The sequence below is a fragment of the Tupaia chinensis genome, unplaced genomic scaffold (assembly GCF_000334495.1).
Source record: "Tupaia chinensis unplaced genomic scaffold, TupChi_1.0 Scaffold000101_1, whole genome shotgun sequence".
Classification (NCBI taxonomy): Eukaryota; Metazoa; Chordata; class Mammalia; order Scandentia; family Tupaiidae; genus Tupaia; species Tupaia belangeri.
This window is the reverse complement of record NW_006159565.1, coordinates 8,034,105-8,055,513: the sequence shown is the minus strand read 5'-3', so window position 1 is coordinate 8,055,513 and position 21,409 is coordinate 8,034,105. Positions and strand designations below refer to the sequence as shown.

The window sequence follows — 21,409 nt, the reverse complement described above, 5'->3', positions numbered from 1 at the left end:
ATGGGACAAGTAGTACAATGCAGTGTGGGCCCCCAAAATGTTGTGCACTACACAGCTACTAAGTTTTGATAGAAAGCCACTCAGCTCCATTCCAGCTTCCAGGCATGATATTCAACGAGGAGCTGCTACTCATGAGGGCTGTAGTGGGCCTGTGAGGTCCTTCATACAGATCTATTTATGCAAATTTATTAGTGACTTTTGTCTTTATCATCTTCTGAGGATTTATGTTCCTGTTCTCCCCCAAACTCCTCCTTTTCCCTACTTCATTATGTCTGTAGAGCTAAAACCCCCAGCTTGTCCTCTAGAAAGGGGAGAGGTTGTTATAATGACATGAAAATAGAGGTCTTTATATTGGGTTGTTGGAAAAGTTATGACATATTTTTGCATAGATGTCATGACTTTTCCAACAACCCAATATATTCCAAACTCACAAAAGATTACCAAAATGACAAGTTTGTAACAGTCAGGTGACCAATTTCCTGGGTGGTTTCTCAAGAATAGGTCCTAAGCTTTGTCCATTTTTTCATCATAGGCCTGAGTAGGAAATCCACAGCAGACTCTCAGTCTGGATGAGGAAATGTTTTATTTAGGAAGGATACCTTGGAGTGAACTCATTGACTGAACCAGTTTCCATGATCCAGATCTACCCATAGCGATTTGTAAGCAAGAAGATCAGCATGGCGATGATTAGGCCAATCACAAAAAAATCCCAGTATGATCCAAGAGCACTGTCCAATTTCATCCATTTCCACCTCATTGTAAACTGCCAGGAAGAGACATTTGATTTAAAAAAAAAAAAAATTCAAGCCTCCCACTCCTCTTAGAAACATCATCTTCTCCCAAACCCACCAGCACCAATCCTCCGCCCACCTGTTCCCCTTGGTTCCCTCAGTCTTGTGAGACACAATCTTTGCTTGCTTAAAGCCCTCACAGGGGGCCTAATTAGCACCTTTAGAATAATCCCAATGATACATAAAAGTAAATTTCTACTTTTTTCAAACTACAGTTCTTTGTGGTGCCACTTGCTACCTGCCATCTGCTTACCAGGCTTAGATTATGATGGCAAGAACTATGTTTGGAACAAGTATATATAGCACATGTCACTTCACATAAGGCTTTCAACATAGTATGTGCTGAAAAGAATATCTGCCAAATGAATTCATCAGTTGTACTATGAAGTATCAACACATATGCAATAGAACAAGCAGAATTGCTTGCGTGGTAAGTATAAGACTTCAGATTTCACTTATCAAAGAAAACCCACTCCACAAAAGACTTCCCCGTGGGCTTTTGTCACTTTATCCCTAAGAATTGCTCACTGGAGTTTTCAGAGATTTGGGATCAACTTGAGAAACTTACATTAAAAAACAGGATATCTTGGACCAGATGCATAGTTTCCAGTTTTACCAGGGCAAAGAAGACAGGTATGTGAGCATCTGGACTTGTCTGAGCAGCCATGTCATATAATCTCCTGGCCAAGTGAATGTCCTAGAAATAGAACAGCCCATGTACATCAGGTGCAGATTCTTTAGGGGTTCATATATAGAAACCATTGTTTGAAATGCCATAATTTTTTTTGGAGAGTTTTTTGCTATAGGGCGTGTGCACTCACCAGAAAGACAGAGAGAGACAGAAAGTGAGAAATCACTCCCTAGGGGGGATGGCCATGCTGCAATCCCTTCTCCTCCATTCTCCTCTCAGGATCTTGGGCATGCATACATACACACACACACACACACACACACACACACACACACACACCCAGCATGAGTTTAAGCCACCAGGTCTGGGACTTTAACCACAGTTGACTACATGTGAATCCAGCGAAATAGACATTATGCCAACTGCTGGTCCCTAAATGCCATAATTTTTATTTTGAGGGCAGAATGGTCCCCCCCAAAGATGTTCATGCCCTCATTCCTGGATCCCATGAACATGTTATATTATATGGCAAATGGACTTTGCAAATGTAATTAAGATTACAGACTTTCAGATATAGTTACCTGGATTATCCAGGTGGACCTCATATAATGAGCCTTTAAACACAGAATTATCTCAAGTCAGAGAGATTCTGAGCATGGAGAGGACTTTCCATAGCTAAAGGGGGGCTGTATGGAAAAAATAAGAAGGAATTTGGACAGCTACCTCAGTCCTACACCATCAAGAAATCGAATCCAACCAGCAACTGGAAGGGGCTTGAAAGTGGATTCTTGCTCAGACACTCCAGTGAAGAACACAGCCTTGAGTTTAGTCTTGTGAAACCCTAAGCAGAGGACCCAGTCAGGTCACCTGGGCTTCTAACCCACAGATACTGTGAGATAATAAACTTGTGTTGTTTAAGACACAAAATTTGTGGTATTTTGTTGTGGCAGGCATCATCAGAAAAACTTTCTTGGATACTCCTGGACCAGCTCCTCATTGTGATTCTATGGAAAAGCACTAGATACTAATAAAGCTGTTCCCTAAAACCAATAGAAGTATAGATAGTAAGTAGTAGCTATTTAAAATTTCTAATAATTGTTATAGTACTTAACATACCTGAAGTTATAAGATTAATTTGTTTGTCCCTAGGTCCTTGAAGACAAGAACTCTCTGATCACTCCTAAACTCCCAGTGCCTAATAGAGAACCTAGAACTTGGTAAGTCTTCAATAATACTTATAAAAATGAATGAATGAATGATTTTGGCTCTCAGGTGGAAATGTGATTCTTCAAATGACATACTACTATATTGTTAGGGACTTTTCCGTTAAATTATGCCTTGGTTGATTTTTTTTTTCTTTTTCACCTAGTTGTGGTTTGTTTCATTTGTCTGCTTAATTTTTGATTCATTTGCCCAAATAGAATAATGGAAAGTCTAAGTAGCACTGCTTTTAAAGATTGAAGTCTCCTGGGCTGCTCTCAGGATTATACGAGGGTACTTTGAAAAGTTTGTGCAAAAATGAAATTACAGTACGAGTTTGTTTTGGTGTAAACATTTTTTGAAATCTATGCATAGTTTTTTCATAATTTGCATTTTCCATGATTTTTTGGGAGACCCCTTATATCTTGCTTTGGGTGTTGGAAATAATAGGTTATTTTCAAAAGAAAGGGAAGGGGGAAGAGATTTTTTCACAACTCGTGATCACCCAAATATCCTTTTGTCTTTCATGTTCTATCACCCAGGCATAAATAATTGTGAATCCTTGAGACCTCTGCTAAAACTGTTTCTTGAGAGTTGTCGTCTCTCAGCTGTGTTCTGCTTATTATTCCTTAAAATTTTCCAAAGCTTTGTGTCTGATAAATTGATTTGCTGGACAAAAGAATGTTCTTGCTCAAAATACTTAAAATTCAAGAGATTGGGAAAAACTCTTCTTGGCAACAGAGAGCACAGATATTGTAAAAACTCTAATTTATGCCTCTATTCCCAACAAATTTAGTGAATGTTCACTTGAAAGCGCCCTTTCACCACGCGAAAGACATACTGACTTAATGGGACATTCAGGGAAAGGCAGTCTTTGTCAATATCCCAGGCATTCATCCTTATTTGAGGCAGGCAATAGTTATTCATTAATTTTTGGAGATATGAGCTTCACAACTCATTCTCTTAGTCTATAATTAAAAAAAAAATGAGATGTACCTTTAAATTGGGATTTACTCACCCCTTCCCCAAGAAAACTCATGCTTTAGAGTGCTGGGTAGAATGTGAAAGTCTTTCTTTAAACTTTCCAGAGAAAGAAATTTCTGAATGCTTCTCATTAATGGGCAAATCATTTAAAGCAAATTTTATTTCTAGGCTCTAGAAAAGACTTTGATCCTATTTAGTACAAAATCCCAAACATTCAAAAATCCTCTTGGTAGTGCTTTGGTGAGGCCTGAGTTCATTACATAAGAATAGTATATACCTAATCCATCTGGATTTAACTTTTTTATGCCACATTTGAGTTTATTTTGTCATTCAGTGATTTAGGAGGTTATGTAAATCGATCTACAGACGCTTCTTGATGCTGCTAACTAAAATGTCAGCTATGCCCAATATTCAGATGTTCAAAATATTGGATGCTCACATAAGTCATAATGCATTTTTACATTTAAAAAAATGATGACTTTTCCAACAACCCAATAGCTTCTTTTAATTAACAGGTACAGAGTTATCTAGCAATAACGTAACTGGTTTATAACAATTGTTCAATTACATAAGGCAGGAGTTTTCCAGCTCCAAATCTTTGGGTGTTATCAAAAATTCCTTACATTGGGACCAGCAGTTAGCATAATGGCTGTGTTGCTGGACTCCCATGTAGTCAACCATGGTTCGTGTCCCAGACCCAGTGGCTTAAAACTCATGCCAGGCGTGTGTGCGTGCGCACCCAAGATCCCCGGAGGAGAAGGGATTGCGGTGTGGCCATCCCCCCTGGGGGTGGGGTGATTTCTAGCTTTCTGTCTCTCTGTCTCTGTCTGTCTGTCTGGCGAGTGCACGCGCCCTATAGCAAAAACCTCTCAAAAAAAAAAATTCCTTACATTGAGGCACGTCATGGGAATGGGAAGGTAATTTTTGAATACTTTAGTCTTATTTTCTTATTATAAATCTACCATGTGTTGATTAGAGAAAACTTTGAAAATACAGAGCTGAACAAACAAGGAAAAAGGTCACCCACAATTTCATTGTATAAAATAACTACTAGGGACCAGCAGATGGTGTAATGGTTACATTGTTGGACTCCCATGTAGTCGACCATGGTTTGAGTCCCAGACCAGGTGGCTTGAACTCACGCTGGGCATGTGTACATGCGTGCATGCTCAAGATCTCAAGAGGAGAATGGAGAAGAAGAGATTGCGGCATGACCATCACCCCAACAGATGATTTCTTGCTTTCTGTCTTTCTCTCTCTGGTGAGTATACAAGCCCTATAGCCAAAAAAAAAAGGAAAGAAAGAATGAAAGAACAAACTTCTGATAATATTTTATACTTCTTCTTCCCACATTTTCATACAAATTAATATATACATACTTTTAATTTGTAAATTTTTTATTGTGCATATTTGTGTCTTCTGTCTTCTTAACCTAACAATATGTTTCAAATAATATGCCATATCCTAAGATACTTCTCTGGTCTATAGTAATTCTAATGGTTACACAGTGGCTAATACTGTAATAGTAATAGTGGCTAATACTTATTAAACACTGTACCAATCATCTTGGTCATTTAATTCTCGTGACAATTCTATAGAATAGGTGACAGACCAATTCCATCTGAAGATGAAGATACTGAAGCACAGAAAGGGAATCTTGACTCACATTCATATGATTTGTAAGAGGCAGAGCTAGGATTCAAATCCAAATAGTCTAGCCCTCACTTAACCAATAGGCCATAAAATATACAGTGGCATAATGTACCACTACATCATAATATGTATAACATGTCTTCTGTTTTGGAGCATTTTGGTTGTTTGTAGAGTTTTTTCCTGTAATATATAAAGCTATATAAACATAAAATATTGTTTTGTAATTTATGATTATTTCAATAGGTTATAAACATTTATTTCAAGAAAGGTTCTAAGAAATGTCTGTTCTGTCCTACCATATTTTGCAGAGAACCATTTAAAACATCTAACTTTAACTTGTCATTTCCAGAAAATCTAGTTCTGTTGCTTAAAACTTCAGTTCTAATGCTCCATAGGTGGTCAGACCAGACAAATGAGAAATAAAATGCATTGTGCTATAATTACTTTTATTTTTGACAGGTCTATTTATAATTTATCCAGTGGAGATAGCTTTGTTTATGCTGCAGGGTCAAAAAATGTGCTATTAGGTTTAAATATGTATGTTTGAAACTCATCTCCAAAGGTTAATTTCACTAGCACCTTTTGTCTTACTTTATATTAACCTTTCTAGTCATTATCTTTAAACATACATGCTTTCTTCCACTTAAAAAGATTACTATATGTTTCTCATACTCCATGTTACAAAAACATTTTTGAGTAGGATCTAGTTCTAGTTTCTGAACCTGAATTAATTGTTTCCTCTTAACATGGGTATAGTTCTTTAGTTTTCATTCTTTATAGGTGCGTGTGCTCATGCATTCATACAACATTTAGGGCCTTAACTATAGCTATCCCATATCTCCTCTATAGTTGAGTGTGAGCTCGTTGAAGGCTATGTTATTACTATATCCCCAGAATCAAGCACAGTGCTTCCTGGCAGAGAACAGGCACATGAAAAATATTCAAGTGAATAGATGAACCATGAATTAATGTCAATTCATGACATTGGAGCTGCTCTTTGATAAATGGACTGGTCTTCAATGGACAGATATGGGGGAAGATCATGCCAACAAAAGGTCAGAAGGATTCAGTTCAAGGTCTTTGGGCAGAAGTAAGTAGCCTAGAATATATACAGAAGGGAAAGTGGCATGTCAAATCATTATTATCAAAGTAGGTTGGTCAAGGAAGGCTTTAAATGTAGAGTAGAAGTCAAGACTTCATTAGTCACTAAGAAGTACATCAATTCTTTTTGTGTTTGCCTGTTTGTACATTTTGGTATTTTTAGGGTGAACATGGGAGTCGAGTAACAATATCAGAGTTTTATTTTGTCAAAAGTAACCTGGTAATGATAATATCTATAACAAATAAACCATTAAATTTCAGTGTCACAACACAATAGACATTTATTTTTCTCTCATTCAACATTCCAATGAGGATGTTACTATTTGTGTTGATTTTTTTTCACATGGTTATTAAAGGACCCAAGCTCCTTCCATGGTGTGGTTCTAATTCCCTAGAGCCTCTCTATCTTCTGCTGCATTCAGTCAATGGAAAGGAAAAGAGACTAGAGAGAACTCCACCTAATTCTTGCCTTAGCCCAGAAATGACACCCTTCATATCTACTTCCATGTGATTGCTGAGAACTGGTCACACACATGCAAAAGGAGCTGGGAAATGCAATCTCTGACTAGGCAGGCATACCAGCTATGAGTCTTCAATATGGATTGGGTATTACTAGTCTATGGTGCACAGAGCCATCCCTGCCCACAGATTTAATGGGAGAACTCTAGAATGGAAGACTCCCGAGTATACTATACAAGCCTCAGTTAAGCAGATATTAAGACCTGATCAGAAGGAAATGTCCAGAAGGGCATGGACAATAGGCTTTGTTTATGGTTAAATTTTTGAAGTGTTTACAAATTAAGTATAAACTGAAAAAGAGTTTCATAACAATTTGTGGACTGAGTGCTTATATTTCTTAACTAATTCAGTCTCCTAAATTCTCATCACATATTATTTTGTGTTCCCAGAATGATGATGTAGTCAGTCCTGGCCCACAGTTTGAGTTAAGGAGCTCACTGTACTGAGAAGCTTCTTAGTGAAACTATTATATAAAGGTAACTCATGTCGTCCTAGTCCCAACTTCCTTTCTTTGAACCATGGTTCAAGTCCTGGACCTGGGAGCTTCCTTTCTCACTTTCCCTCTCTCTCTTCCTCTGTCTCTCTCTGATCAAACTGGAAAATAATAATAATAAATAGAGTTAAATAAAATAATACCTTAAAAAAATGGCCCATATTTTTACTTTGACTTAGCAAAAGTTAATTTATACCTCCCTGGGACCAGCAGTTAGCGTAATGGCTATGTCACTGGACTCCCATGTAGTCGACCGCTGTTCGCGTCCCGGACCCAATGGCTTAAAACTCACGCTAGGCGCATGTGCATGTGTGCCCAAGATCCCGAGAGGAGAGTGGAGGAGAAGGGCTTGCAGGGTGGCCATCCCCCTGGGGGGTGATTTCTCGCTTTCTATCTCTCTGTCTCTCTCTGTCTGTCTGGCGATCGCACGTGCCCTATAGCAAAAACCTCTCAAAAAAAAAATTTTATACCTCCCTTTCTTTCCCAGAGGTCTGGAAAGCCTGTAAAACATGGTTTCCCACCACCTTCTATGATTCTCAGAAAAATTCTGATAATATTTGACTTATTTTTCTTACTAGTTTGCATGGGAATTAACTAATAAAGAGGATTACTAAGTGCCTTGCTGAAGAAGTGATTAATTTCTTAAGTACTGGGAAGGCCTATTCTCCTATCTGCTTCATTAGAACAAGCTTGAGGCTTTTAATTATCACGATATTTACTTAAAGCATTAGAAAAGATGTTAATTTGACTATGAGATGGCAAGATTAATAAACTTTGCCTTGAGTACTCAGTTATTATTTTTGTAATTGCTAAACAAAAGTAATGACTAAAGAGAAAAAGGCATGGTTCTTCATTAAGTAAATCTAAAATTGTCATATTCAGGACTAAGGTTAAGAGCCGCCCCTATTTTTTTAACCATAGAGACTTTGGTAGGAAAAAAATAGGTACCCAAGACTGAGAGAGACTGATCAAATGAAGTACCCATGACTTAACAGGAACCCTGGCAGAAAAGACCAGGAAAGGGGCCAGAGAGAAGCTTCAAAGTTTTTCCCCAAATGTATGGAATCCGTATCTCTACAACTGCTCTTTGACATTGTGAAGAAAGTGCCTTGGAGGGAGATCAGTGGTGACTCCAAGAAGGAAATTCAAACACTCTGACACAGTCCTGCAGTGTAGACTATGTCCTCGCCTACATCATTGGGCCATGTGTCCTGAGGGACACCCTTCCTATCCCCAGGCACTCAAAGCAAAATAGCCCCACTGTGCTGAGGGCATGGTCATCAAAGGAGTAAGTCTTTGAATCACACTGGGATAGAGGAGCTAACTTAAATTTAAGCATGGAGTGGGGTTCCTTTTATCCTTTCTATAGACAGTGTTTCTTCTCACCTTATGTTTTGCATGGGGGAATGATGTATAAAAGCTTTGATCTTACTGGTGTCTTACTTAGCAGTCACTCAGATTCCCTTCTGATCTAAATAATAGTCATTCCACTCGCTGTTTGACAACAAAGCCCTTTCAAAAAGCTTTTTCGGTCTATCCACAAAGGCTTCGACAGGGTAGATATAGATCATTAGGTCTGTTTTACTGATGTGAATAATAGGCTAGGACAAAGGTGGCTAAATAACATCTAGAGAGAGAGATCATTTAATGTTGCTATTTGATCCAGTCCAATTCTCCCCCAGTTTTTTATAGACACAGGAAACTTGTACCTGCTAAGAATGGGAAAAACTGATTGGATTTGGATTTGACATTCTTTCCACTGCTTTGGGTACCAGGGCAGGTAAAAAATGATTAGCCATAAGGCAGGCTGCAGGGGAGGACAAGACATAGCTGAAAAATTGGTACCTGAGTAAGAAGCCCTTTGTTGTGGTATGTACCATTAGCAGGTCTCAGATAGGAAATTCCCTCCCTCAAATTCTCAATTATCAGAACAACTGGGAGAAAGAGGAGGGCATTAAAGGGTCTATAATTCTCACATTATTCGATTCTAGAAATGCAGCCAGGAATAAAAGTACCAAAGAGAATCATATGCTTCAGCACTAAGAATGACTGGATGCAGGGCCTACTCTTTGATCAAAAAAGGTGGAGTCAAATACACCTTAGTTCAAATTCTGGTTCCATCACTGATGAGCTTTGCAAGGTTGGCCAAATGACTTTGCCTCTCTGCTGTGCAGTTTTCTGATGCACATATGGAGGACAATTATAGGCTTTATTTTGTTGAGTGGTTATATGATCAAATGACATAGTATAGGTAACATACCTAACTCGACACTTGGTTATAGCTATTATTATTCCTGTTGATTTTTAATATACCTTCCTCATCCTGTCATACTCTAATGCCACCTTTGACCTTATTTATACTCACTGTCTAGGAGTTTTACCTAATATCATCTTGTGCGACAAGTTCTCTGTCTTAACAAATATACCTCATCTCCTCAAGTGCAGTCTTGGGAAGATGGATGTCTATTCTCTTGGGTCTTTCTATAGAGTCAAGCATTGTGTCATGTATGCAGTGGGTGCTTCTAAAGATATTTCTGGATTAATACCACCCCAGTATTCAACTCTAGGATCATTCCACTTTCTTTTTTGTTACTGAGGGATTGAGAGCCAGCAGAAATTTTAATGAAAAAAGGTCAAGAAGTGAAGGGGAAATTGGAGGCAGGGCCCACTGGAAAAAGTATCTGTTGAGAAAAGCAGGAACTTATGGTTAAATCTAGTCTAGACTAGGTATCTTCTATGTATTAGTTATGTCCTTGACATAAATGGAGAAAGTATATTTCTCTTACAGGGATAATATTAGTGTAAGTAATATATGTTGGGTTTAGTAATATATGTGGGCATATGGGAGAGACTCAGCAAACGGTAAAGCATTTTCCTTCCCTCTTCTACATTAATACATTAATGAAATTTAAACCATTTATGAATTTTTCTTCTCCCAGAGCTGTCATTACTCAGTTTGCATTATTATCAACACAGTTACCTTTGCGATACCTAAGCCATGTTCATACATGTAGGCCAGATTGAACATGGCTTGTGCACTGTGGTATTTGTCTGCTGCAATGCTGTAATGTGTGGCTGCTGTTCGATAGTCTTTCTTAGTCCCATAGCCATAGTAATGGTAATCTCCAATTTTTACTCTAGCAAATACATTGCCTGAAAGAAATATTAGAAAGAGAAGAATCATAACTTAATTCATGTATAGTTCCTGGTACATTAACCTAATGATCTTGTTTCAGTGCTTACATATATATATTTGTGTGTGTGTGTGTGTGTGTGTATATATATATATATATATTTGTATACACGTACACATACTCAGGATACTAGAATCAGGATTAGATATACTTTATAGAATATAAAATATAATACTCAATTTTGGCTGTCTTCATTGTCTTCATAACATCTGTAGTATAGTACAAATATTCTTTTTTAAATTATTGTTTTTTGTTTGTTTTAAGAGGTTTTTTCCTTAAGGCATGTGTTCTCACCAGAGAGAGAGAGAAACGTACAGTAAGAGGGAAACTGTGAAATCACCCCCAAGGGGGATGGCTATCCCACAATCCCTTATACGCCATTCTCTTTCCAGGATCTTGGGCACACACACACACACACACACACACACACACACTTGACATGATTTTCAAGCCACCAGGTCTGGGACTCAAACCACAGTTGGCTATGAGGGAGTCCAACGATATAACTGCCACTCCATCTGCTGGTCCCTAGTCTATTTATTTATTATTATTATTTTTAAGAATTTGCTATAGGGTGTGTGTGCTCACCAGAGAAAGACACAGAGAGAGAGAGAAAGTGAAAAAGCAAGCTTCCAGGTCCCAGACTCGAACTGTGGTTGGTCATGTGGGAGTTCAGCACCACACCACCTGCTGGCCTCCAGTACAAATGTGCTTAAAGAACAGAAAAGTATGAATTTTACCTTTTAAATTTATTCTTTGATGGTAAGTCAGCTCTTAGGAAACTGGACCATTCTCGGACTTCACTCCTGAAGCTCGGCTCTCCTGTATCACCAGTCTCTCTCCTCCCCAGATCAAACCCATCATTCATTCAAACATGCTCTGAAATCTTCTAGAAACAAAATAAGTCCTCTCTTCATCCTGAAGTGTTTTCTTACAGCTGGTGCCCCAATTCCCCATTCCTTTACCCTCAGTCTTTTCAAAGGTGCATTCCACATTCACTGTTCCAAAACTTCACCTCCCAAATGCTCTTTGACTCCAGTCTGGCTTCTTCCCTTCCCCCGACAAAACTGCTATTTTCAAGGTGGTCAATGATCTCTGTGTAACCAAATCCATTGGCCACTTCTTGTCCTCATCTTACTAGACCTGTGAGCAGCACTGGAGTCACTGAGACCATCAGCAGAAGCACTTTCCCCTCTTGGCATTAATGACATTGCATTCTCATCATTTTTCTATTTCATAGATCTCTCCTTTTTTGCCCTTTCTTTTCTTCTTTTTAAAAATAATTAATTAATTCATTTTATTTATTTTTAGGTTTTTGCCATAGAGCATGTACACTCTCCAGAGAGAGACAGAGAGAGAGAAAGTAAGAAATCACCCCTCAGGGGTAATGACCATGCCACAATCCTCTCTTCTCCATTCTCCTAGAATTTTGGTTACACACATGTACATATGTGCTCAAGATGATTTTCAAGCTGCCACGTCTGGGACTCAAATTGCAGTCAACCATGTGGGAATCAAGTGTCTTAACCACCACGCCACCTGCGGGCCCTGAGATCTCTTCTGCTTAAATTCTTGACTCTCTCTTCCTCTACCTGATCTCTAAATGTTGGACTGTTAAGGGCTTGTTTCTAACTGCCCCCCCCCATTCTTTCTTGTCTTTTCTTGGTCTTTTCTCTTCTCTCTCTATTCCTCACCTCATCTTTCCACAACACTCCTCTATCTCAACTCTTTCTCTAGGTGACCTCTCAGTCCCACAGCCATCTTCATGTTAAGTATTTCTGAATTCTTATCTACAATTCTATCTCTCCCTGAGGCCCAGACTCTTACACTTGCCTTCTTGATTTCTCTTCTGGGATCTCAAACTTAAAATGTCCAATAGAGATTTCCAAACACCCTATTATCCCTCCCCGCAAACAAAAACATGAGTTTTCCCCCTTATTTCAGTACTAGCACCACCATTGCACAGGCCGTAAATCGAGAGCAATTATTCCTAGTTCTTTTCTCCTTCACCTTCTTCATCCAATTCAACAATAAGTCCTGTTGAGTCTACCTTTAAAATACACTTACGCCTTTTTTGTTGTTGCTGTTGAGGTTTTTGCTATAGGGTACATACATTCACCAAAGAGACAAGAGAGACAGAAAGTGAGAAATCACCCCATAGGGGGATGGTTATGCCTCAGTCCCTTCTCCTCCATTTTCCTCTTGGGATTTTGGGCATGCATGCACACATGGCTGGCAAGAGTTTCCTTTTTTAAAAAAAATTTTTTTGAGAGGTTTTTGCTATAGGGCATGTGTGCTTGCCAGAAAGACAGAGAGAGGCAGAGAGATAGAAAGCAAGAAATCACCCCCCAGGGGGGATGACCACGCTGCAATCCTTTCTCCTCCATTCTCCTCTTGGGATCTTGGGCACGCACGCACACGTGCTGGGTGTGAGTTTTAGCCACTGGGTCCGGGACTCGAACCACGGTCGACTACATGGGAGTCCAGTGTCATAGCCAATACAGCAACTGCTGGTCCTGAGGCTGGAAAGAGTTTCAAGCTGTCTGGCCTGGGTCTTGAACCACGGTTGGCCACGTGGGAGTCCAGTGCCTTAATCACTCCACCACTTGCTGGCCCACACATCTTAACATCTTCTTCACCATCTACTCCAAACCTAGAATGTGACAATGTCCTTTAAACCATTCTTTTATCTTTACCGTTTTTTCTTTTAGAGGTTTTTGCCTTAAGGGATGTGCACTTAGGGAGTGATGGGGGGGTAGAGAGTGTAAGACAGGGACAGTGAGAGGGAAAGTGAGAAATCACCACCCCAGGAAGATGGCCATGCTACAATCCCTTCTCCTCAATTCTCCTCATCTTGGGTGCCATGCACCTAGTGTGTGTTTCAAGCCATCAGGTCCAAGACTCATGGTCGGCCATGTGGGAGTCTAGCGATATAATCACTATGCCATCTGCTGGCCCTTATCTTCACTTTTCCATCCATTCTCTGCACAATGGCCAGGGTGATCTTTTTGCAAATGTGAAATCAAATCATGTCATTCCCTTTGTAAAGTCCCCCAGCAGTTTCACTTTGCACTTGAAGTAACATACAGATCGCTTACCTGACCTAGGAGTCCTGCCTAACCTGCCTGACTCCCTGACTAACCTTACTGAGTGTCACTTTCTCTCTCAGCTTTATTCACTTGGCCTACTTAATATTCCTTCAACACACCAAGCTCATTCCTGCCTCAGGATTTCTGCACAGGACCTCTATACTGAGATTCTTCAAGTCCCTCAGCCTGGCTTATTCAAGATTCTTCCAGCTTTTTGTGTGACTTGTTTCTCATCAGTCAGGTCTCAGCATAAACACCACTTCACTCCTAGAGGCTTTTTCTAACTACGATGTCTAAAGCGCCCCTCAGCCCCCAGTCATCACCTATCTCATCTCCCTGGTTTATTTCTGTCACCGTTTTATGTCCTGTGGTATGTGCACACATCACTGTTACTTTACTTGCTTACCAGATTATTTTCTGTCTTCCTCATGAGTCTAGAAGTTCCATAAGGTCAACACTGTTGAAGCTCTTAATAATTGCTGTGGTCCCAGAATGTAGAATGGTACTTGATAAATATTTACGAAATGAATGGATAGATATAGCAGGAAACTTTTTAGAAAATGCTTCCTCAGATGTTAAGGAATTCAGAACTTACTTTCTGATACGCACCTGCTGAGTGGAAAAATGTCTCATGACTTTTTAAGATATGAGACTTCACTTTTTTTTTTTTTAAATTTATCAGAAGGTGTGCACACTTGTGAGAGACAGAAGAGGGGCAAGAGCGAGAAAGCATCCTCCAATAGGGCATAGTCATGCCGCAATCCCTTCTCATCCATTCCTTCATTCTTTTGGGATTTTGGGCATCACACACACATTCCTGGGGTGTTTTTTTGTTTTTGTTTTTGTTTTTGAGAGATTTTCACTGTAGGGCGCGTGCGCTCGCCAGACAGACAGAGAGAGACATAGAGACAGAAAGCGAGAAATCACCCCCCAGGGGGGATGGTCACGCCGCAATCCCTTCTCCTCCATTCTCCTCTTGGGATCTTGGGCACGCACGCACACGCACATGGCGTGAGTTTTAAGCCACCGGGTCCGGGACATGAACTGCGGTCGACTACGTGGGAGTCCAGCGACATAGCCATTACGCTAACTGTTGGTTCCCCTCGGGTGTTTTTTAAGCTTGACTCAAACTGCATGGTCAAGGGGCCAGCGTGAGACTTCACTTTTAAAAGACCCTTTAAGGATGATCCCTAAGAGTCTCCTTGAAGTCTATCTTTCCATTCACTAGGAGAATGTTTATTTAAAAGATGAGTAAATATTCAGCGTGGACATCCATCTCAGCTGTAGCCAACCTTTCTAGTACCAGATAGGCTTACTTGATGAGTATCCTGTGTAGAATGGTCTGAGACATATCAAGTGACATGGGACTCTATCCAGAATTGTCTCCCCATTTCGCTTAGAGTGGTGCGTAAAATCCTTTTAAATTTATTTCTGTGGGTACTGAAATTATTTTAATCTTCTAGAATCTCCTATTAAAATGTACATACCTCAGAGAGATGTATTACCCTGAGAGACATATTACCCTGAATCATTTTTCGCTCTGAGTAGAGTGAATGTTATACAATTCTTAAGCTGACAAAGACGTTAATTATCAAAGCTTGCTTCCCAGATGCTTCCAAATGTACAGGTAACTGTGAGCAAAACCTTATAGGAAGAGAGGACTGAGAGAAGCCTGGAGAGGCAGGAGGCTATGAACATCCTAAAGAGAAACCTCCCTATCTCTAACTTTGTCCAGAGTGGCTCTCTTTGTTTGTTTATTTATTAATACATTTTTGCTATAGGGCATGTACACTTGCTGAAGACAGAGACAGAGGGAAAGTGGAAAAATGCTCCCCAGGAGGCATGGCCATGCTGCAATCCCTTCTCTTCCATTCTCTTCTCAGGATTTTGGGCACACATGAACACACCTTCAGTGTGTTTTTTAAGTCACCGGATCTGGGACTGGAACCGTATAGTCAGTCAGCCATGTGCGATTCAGCTATCTTAACCTTCATGCCATTTGCTGGTCCCAAGTTGCCCTCCTTTGACTCCAAATACACAGGGCACTTCTATGTATTTTCAAACTTTCTAGGGTCTAAGCAGGATCCCTGAAGTTTCTAAGAAAGGAAGATAGTAAACAAACTGATCATCAGAGAATTCAGGTCCACTGTGATGAAGGGGACTGACTAGGGGCATGTGGTGATCCTAACAAGCTCCTGAGGGATCGGTTGACAGAGCGATTTCCGATTTAATTCATATTCACAGAATGGTGACCAAGTCCTAACGGATCAGCACCCTTTATCACACACAGTAACTGTTAAAAGCACAGCCAGTGACTAACTGGAAAATTTCATTATTAGACTTCCTAATCCCAAGTGAGCCACTCAGCAGCCTTATCTTCAGGGACACTTATGCCTGACCTCTCTTTGACACACAATTATTTTTAGTGGCCTGAGTTTTTTATATTAGGAAATTCTGTTTAATATTAATGTACCCTTGTTTTTAATGTCTCTTTTCCTTGGTGCAATTTCCACACCATTTCCTGGCTGGGAGTAAACCTGTATTTGTTGCAATTGAACTGATATTACATGACTGAGAGATTGCTAGTGTTGTTCTCCCACTCCAAATAAAATTTTTTAATGGCATTTTATACAACATAGGCCCTTCTTTTAAAGGAAATTTCTCACTAAGATCACATTGATGGTTTGCTACGTATGTTACCAACTCAGCTGGATCTGAGAAGGCACCACAGCAACTTTTTCCTCTGCCTCATATTAGCAAGAGCTGAGAATCATTTTTTATCCTACACACTTCCTGTTGAAAAGGGATGATTTGGCCTTAGCATGAGATGATTTTAAGAAACTTAATTGGATGCAAAATTGCTCTCTTATTGCAATAGAGTTCTTCACATATCCAAATGATAGTTGTGACAGCTTTGGAGTATCTCTTTGCTTTTAATAAGATAATTTTAGTGGAAAAAATAGGAAGAGACATAGTGATGCAAATGCCACCTGCCAAAGCTTTTGCTATTCCTTGCCACAGGTGATATGAAATATAGGACGTGAGGACTCCAGGAAAGGGGAGAGGACTTTGCCATTTATCTCTGTTTTGTTTTTGTTTCTGATTCTAATAAAAACCTTAACTTTGTGGTAACCATCAATGTGATATTTTAAAAGAGAAATCAAATGAGTCTTAGACACAGAAGTAATTTTGTCTATGAACTCTTTGAGACATAGGTCACATCTCTGATTAGGTCAATAAACAACTCAGCAAGAGTGACTGAAGCCAGATCAAGAAAACTGGTTTCCTGAGTGAACATTCTCATGTTTCAGACAACTGTTCTGATGTTACGAAGATAGTCATAGAAAAACTCCTATGGTTTGCTAAGTCATGGACCTTGAGAATAATGAAGAAAATTAATTACTGGAAATGACTTCTAACTGAAGACTGACCCTAAAACCAGTGTAGTTTAAAATGCCATGTACTTGGTACTTTTAATCTTTCTGCCTGTGTGCCCAAGGACACAGCTGAAGCGATTTGCATGAAGAATAGTGGACATGGACCAGGTGTGTATTTATTTTTATCTAGATTCTATACCTTGAATGGCAGCTCGATTCCACAGGAGAAGTGCCATTGGATACATCTTCTCTTTTTCAAGAATGTTAGCCTTTTCTAAAAAAGGGAGACATTCCATTAGGAAGGCTTAAAATATCTCTATAGTAAAGTCACATATGCATATGTATGATTGGGAAATTGCAGAGAATTTTAACTTATCTTACTAGATTCCAAAATGAATGCTGAATTGCTTTGAGCTACTTCATACCCCATTTCTGCAAGCAGTGCATACTGAACAAGAGAGGAGTCTATATCACCATCCTTATAGGCAAAGTAAGCTGTCAAGAATTTCTCGGCCCAATGGCCTAGTTCACAGACACCTTTATAAAGCTGTATATGGGAAGAGAAATTAAGCAGACTAGTTAGCCAATATACTTCATCTTAGGCAACTAATAAATGAAATCAGATGACAGTTCCTGCTGGCTGCTCAAATATTGCAGGTCTAAAGCATGGCTTTTGCAAATTATTTAGGGTACAGAGTTAATTCCTTCACAGGCACAACGATTTTAAGTGTACTATGTTTCTCTTGAGTGAAACTTCTTCAGACTTATTCTAAATTTGTATAGTAAACTTTCCTGATTTGGATGCTATTTGGCTGGACAAGAATATATCAACTTCTATTATTTTAAATAAAAGGGACTTTCTGGGTGCTGCTGTTCTGTAAGGGCAAGTTATAAGGCTACAGCTGATGTGGAAAGGGAAGAATGAAGGGAAGACAGTGCCTGAGGGTATAGGTGACATAACAGCAAGGGAGGTGTGCAGAGCTCTATGGGGACAAATGTCACCCTAGCTGAATAGCCCTTATGTAACCAATAGAGGTTAGCCATACATAATTCATTAGGAAGTTGGCAAAGGAGCAAATCTAAAGATAGATTATTAGCTGGCAGCTTTTGAAATGAGTTTCAGAGGGACCAGATTGCAACATGGAGGTATTTATATTGGTGCAGCGGATGTGTTTAATAAATCAATGACGAGTATTAAGGTCCTAAAAGCATTCTTTTGAAAAGTATTTCACTGGCTCAGACTGAAAGAATCCACTTTCCCAATTGTCATCCAAATCATCAAAAACCTAAGGATCCTGCTTTCTGGGAGGAAGAAGGCTACATTTTCTGGGCTCAATCAAGTCTTATCACTTCCCATGTAGCAACTCCCAATCTCACTAGAAGTGCCAAATTGCCCCGGTTATTTGATTGAAGGCTGAAATGGAGCCCCTTAACTGAAGTCTGAAGCGAGCTCTGAACTTGATGAAAAGCTAAATGCAAGAGAAGGAGGTCATTTCTCTTTCTCCTTTCCCAATTCAAGTTACAGCATTGCTTTTTCTCTCTGGCAAATGTCTATTTACCTTGTCAACTGGAAGAAAGGGGTAATATCCAGAATATCAAAGGGACTAACTAAGGACAATATCACCTCCTGCGTGTGACAAATGAAAAGTACTTTAAAAGCAGCTCAGTATTTACCTCCACAGCAGTTCTGCATGATCTCAACACTCCTGTTCCTGTTGCGTACATCTCAGCCAGGTAATAAATGGCGAGGGGCTGCCCGCTCTGAGATGCCAAGTAAAAATATTTGAAGGCAACTTTATAATCCTTCCATACTCCAGAGCCAGCTGAAAATTAAAATTGTTTTGAGCTACCCCACATTTATGTTATTTTTAACATCATAATCTGAGGACATAATGGTCATAGTGATGTCTGCTATTTGAAATAAAGTAGGAAACACCAATGTAAATCAATCTGCTCTAAATCTACTCTTTGGGATGAAAAAGAGTTGAGTTTGGTTATAAGTGAGAACATGGAAATTGATGTTCTGAACCCATTCAGAAGACTAAGAAGGACTGTTTGGTCTCACGAAAACATCTCAATATGGCATAACAACAGTTAATGAAAAGGAGACAAGTGGTAATCTCTGAAGACCAGAAGCCCCACCATGATGTATCTCACCATCCTCATAATCCTTTCAAACTAGGAGACCAGTACATTTCCTCTCAGCTACAACGATGGAGTGTAGAGCAGACTGCAGGAAGCCCAGCTCCAACCCAGCTAATACCTATAGCACAACACCCTTGGTGTTAGGGCAGAGAATCGGCAAACTCCCAGCAGTCAGGATTCTTGTCTGGGTTCTTTCATTCAGTGTGAGTTGGGCACATCTAGGCATTTTATTTGCAAAAGGGGCTTTCCCTAGATGGCCGAGAAGTTCCCTTCCAGCTCTAATATTTCATGGCCTTTAGAGACAGTGCCATGTAGTGATTAAGAATAAAAGTTCTGGAGGTAGATTGGCTTTGAATCTCAACACCACTAACTGTGTGATCTTGAACAAGATATCTGACCTTGACGTGGCTCAGCTTGCTCTAGTCTACGGGATAGCCCCTAGATGTGTCAATGGGACAGAATGAGTTAAAATATACAAATATTGAATATATATTACCCATTACTATTACTCTTACTCTAGAGGCCTGGGGAATCTGATAGATTCTGAGCTAGGACTTGAAATGAACTGGAAGAAGGCCATCTTAGCCCCAACTCCCAAGACAGTACACACAGGCCCTCTTGCTGTGCCACTGTGGAACACGCCTACTGGCACCTCTTTGCTAGGCTTGACTTCCTTGATAATGCCTTCTGCAGCTGCCTTGGCTCCACCACTGATATGAAGTACTTGGTGGGAAATACAGGGATGTTCAGATCTCATGCCAGGCGTCTTGACCACTCTGTTTTTCAGCCCCCTCAGAGATTATTATAAACCTTCATGGCCTACTGAGACCTCCTACCCTAATCACCCTTTGCTCTCAAAAAGGCAGCGCTACACCTACTAGATCATTGACTAAACCCTTGCATTGGCTTTCCTTGCTTACCTCTTTCCCCAGTCCTTAGTTGTATAGGAGCCATCCTTCCCTACTTCTACCTCTCTGTTAAGGTCAATCAGATCCTAATACCACCAACTTTTTCCAGACCTTTTCTCATCCATTGTGATTTTGCTCATGTCTCTCAAAGTCTTAAAAACAATACCCCTTGGTTCTTGATCTCTCTCATGCTTCAATTCCTTCTCTCTCCTAACCTTTAAAGGCATACTTCTTATGAGAATATTTTAATTTATCAAACTTTTTCACTTTCCATTGCCCTAAATCATTGTCATCTAGCTTCTGTCCCTAACCAGTCCTATGATTTCACCAACATTCTCCATATCACCAAGTCTCACAGATGCTTAATCCCTTCTTGCCTTTTTTCTTTTTTAAACCAGGGTTCTCACTATATTTCATAGGGGTGCTCCTTCAGTTACTTTTTCTTGAAGGTTCTTCTGCATTGGCTCCTGTAAGGTAGATGTTTTTCCTATTCCTCTAACCATGATTTGTTGTTCTCCTTGGTGACTACTCGTTCTCTGTCCATCCTTTCTGTACAGTACAAATGACCACAGCTCCCTGTTCCTTCCTCTCACTCTCTTCTTTCCCTTTGCTGCTTCAACTACTCTGAATTAATACCGGTATGCTGATGCCTCTTAAAGTTTGACTTTTCTTGTGAGTTTTATACGTGCTTCTGGGTATGTGCATTGGCTATCATAGCATGGCAAACTTAGCTTTCTCCATCCCTTCCTGTCCATTCCCCCAATTTTCCTCTGTCTTCAAATTTCTCTTCAGATTGCTGCCTGAATGTTCTGTCTAAACCACTCATGCCAACCCTTTGATTTTTGCTTTAAAAGGAGCAGAGTTAATAAGTGAATGTCATTCTAAATAAAGTAGCCATATTTGTAGCACTTACAGTAGTACATGAAGCCTAACTGGAACTGTGCATTGGGCCACCCTTTCTCAGCAGCTTTCTGAAAGTATTTAAGTGCTTCAGCATAATTCTGCAAGATAATTACATTCTGTTACTCAAAGGTAACTCCATGGTAACAACTGCCTTTCATTTTTTTTTTCTCTTTCTGAGTGTAGACCCTGCTCTTTGTGATTTAGGCTAATTGAAATAGTATAAGAAGTATTACTCATTATATTTCATTATTATATTAGCTTCTATTAGAAAATTATTATCTCATTTTCACCATAAATTATGTCTTTTTCTATACTGACAGTAAGTTTAGTAGGTATCAGGGAAAGACCACTCAAAAGACAGAGATTAAACTAAGAAGATAAATTTCTCTATTGATAAAATCCTGAGGGGTTAGATGATTTC

The 21,409-nt window shown here is 39.6% G+C and overlaps 1 protein-coding gene across 2 annotated transcripts in view; it reads right to left on the bottom strand.

Annotated features, from left to right (window-relative positions):
• Positions 1-570: 570 nt before the first annotated feature.
• Positions 571-21,409, bottom strand: part of SEL1L2 (SEL1L2 adaptor subunit of SYVN1 ubiquitin ligase) — a 101,072-nt gene continuing 80,233 nt past the window's right edge. For both annotated transcript variants that reach the window (XM_027770018.1, XM_027770017.1), the window contains 7 exons: positions 20,999-21,086; positions 18,707-18,855; positions 17,414-17,579; positions 17,232-17,306; positions 10,353-10,525; positions 1,360-1,488; positions 571-763 (listed from right to left, as the gene is read on the bottom strand). In XM_027770018.1, the coding sequence (XP_027625819.1) occupies positions 644-763; positions 1,360-1,488; positions 10,353-10,525; positions 17,232-17,306; positions 17,414-17,579; positions 18,707-18,855; positions 20,999-21,086 (900 nt within the window). In that variant the 3' untranslated portion in view covers positions 571-643. The remainder of the gene's footprint in view (positions 764-1,359; positions 1,489-10,352; positions 10,526-17,231; positions 17,307-17,413; positions 17,580-18,706; positions 18,856-20,998; positions 21,087-21,409) is intronic.